This window comes from Plasmodium reichenowi, chromosome 2, assembly GCF_001601855.1.
Source record: "Plasmodium reichenowi strain SY57 chromosome 2, whole genome shotgun sequence".
In the NCBI taxonomy this organism is placed as follows: domain Eukaryota; phylum Apicomplexa; class Aconoidasida; order Haemosporida; family Plasmodiidae; genus Plasmodium; species Plasmodium reichenowi.
Genome location: NC_033647.1, coordinates 229,115 through 231,027, shown reverse-complemented (window position 1 = coordinate 231,027; position 1,913 = coordinate 229,115). Strand labels below are relative to the sequence as shown.

Here is a 1,913-nt window from a genome sequence, read left to right as displayed (position 1 = left end):
AAAAAAAAATATATATATATATATATGTAATAACCACATAAATAATGGACATACTAATATGAATAATATATTTCGAATTAAGAAGTATTAAAAATATAATGTAATGATAATAACATGTCATATATAATTATATATTAAAATAAATTAAATATGTAAATATAATTCATTAAGAAATTAAAAATTCACAATATTTATAATAAATTATTATGTATCATCATTTAAACACATATATTATATATATATATAATAAATTTACAGTGAAATATTATAATATTTAAAAAAAAAAAAAAAAAAAAAAAAATTAATTTTAAAAAACTCGGAACTACACAATTTTATAAAATAATAATAATTGAAAAATAAAAAACATATATATATTTAAAAAGTACAAAAAAAAAAAAAAATGAATATAGTCCTATATTTTTGAAAAAGACAAAAGGTGTACAATATGAAATATATATATAAATATTTATATAATATTTATATTTTATATATATATATATATATATGTATATATATATATATATTTTAACTTAATAAATATAAAAAATTTTAATTTTAAAAAATTAAATTATTATTTTTTTTTATTTCATTCAAAATTATTTCCGTTACAAAATGATAATGCACTTTTCAAGATTTTAAATTAATAATATATTTTTAGCTAAGTATTTATTGTTCTTAAAAAAAAAAAAGAAAAAAAAAGAAAGGAAAAGAAAAAAGAATAAGAATAAAAATAAAAATAAAAATAAGAAAAAAAAAGAAAAAAGAAAAAAAAATGTTATCTTTTTTCTTTTTAAATATTTCATTTTACTTAATATATTTATATTGTTATACAAATGAGAATAGAAAATTATGATGAAATTAAATAGAAACGTGTTGTTTAAAAAAGGGGAAAAAATTACATATAGTGTAAAAAGTATAGTATACAAAGAAAAAAAAAAAAAAAAAAAAGTTGAATAAAAGGATCGGAACAAATATTAATTTGATAAGGCAAAATGAAGTTTTTTATACCTTATGTGTATATAATATGTAAAGATAAAAATAAAATACATAAAATAACAACATTCAAATGAAAAAAAAATATATATCATTTTATGGAAATAAAAAATATAAATATAAATATATATATATATATATATATATATATATATATATATTAACTTTGTAGGTGTTATATTTATCATAAATGTAATTCGTACAAGTGGGGGGGAAGATGATGATAATAATAATATTTCAGGTAAATCAATTTTAGGCACTAGGCATAATAATATATCAAATATAGATTTATCTTCTATTCCTAATTTGGATAGTAACATATATGTTAGTCTTTCAAGTGATACCAAAGAATGGTCACCCAATAAACTTACGTCTAAAAAAAAAAAAAAAAAGAAAGAAATAAGACCTAAAGATATTATGAGTAATAGTGATTCATCTAATACTTCATCAATAAATAAACAAAATAATAATCAAATAAAATCTGTTTTGTTAAAAGAAAATAAAGGTGTAAAAATTACTGGACCATGTAATGTAAATTTGTCAATATTTCTTGTTCCACATATATATATTGATGTTGAAACAAAATATAATAACATTGAATTAAAATACGAATTGGATGAATTTAGTGATTCAATAAAATTCAAAGATACAACTACAGAATTAAGTATCTCTGATGATACTTTAATGAATACTAATTTTAATGTTGGTGTATCAAGAGATACTCTTGATAAGGATAGATTATATAATATATGTACAGAAAATAAAACTTTTAAATTTGTAGTATATTTTAAAGATAATGTTTTGACACTTAAATGGAAAGTATATGAAACAGGAGTTACAAGTATACACATGAAAAAAAAAAATCCAAAAGAGAAAAAAATAAAATAATAGATAATTCATTTCAAAATCAAGAAGCAGAA

At 16.5% G+C, this 1,913-nt stretch overlaps 1 protein-coding gene across 1 annotated transcript in view; it reads left to right on the top strand.

Annotated features, from left to right (window-relative positions):
• Positions 1 to 992: 992 nt before the first annotated feature.
• The window catches only part of PRSY57_0206900 (serine repeat antigen 1), a gene marked incomplete at both ends in the record, with an annotated part of 3,947 nt that continues 3,026 nt past the window's right edge, over positions 993 to 1,913 (top strand). Inside the window, 2 exons of the mRNA XM_012905505.2 lie at positions 993 to 1,026; positions 1,166 to 1,834. Of these exons, the coding sequence (XP_012760959.2) occupies positions 993 to 1,026; positions 1,166 to 1,834 (703 nt within the window). The remainder of the gene's footprint in view (positions 1,027 to 1,165; positions 1,835 to 1,913) is intronic.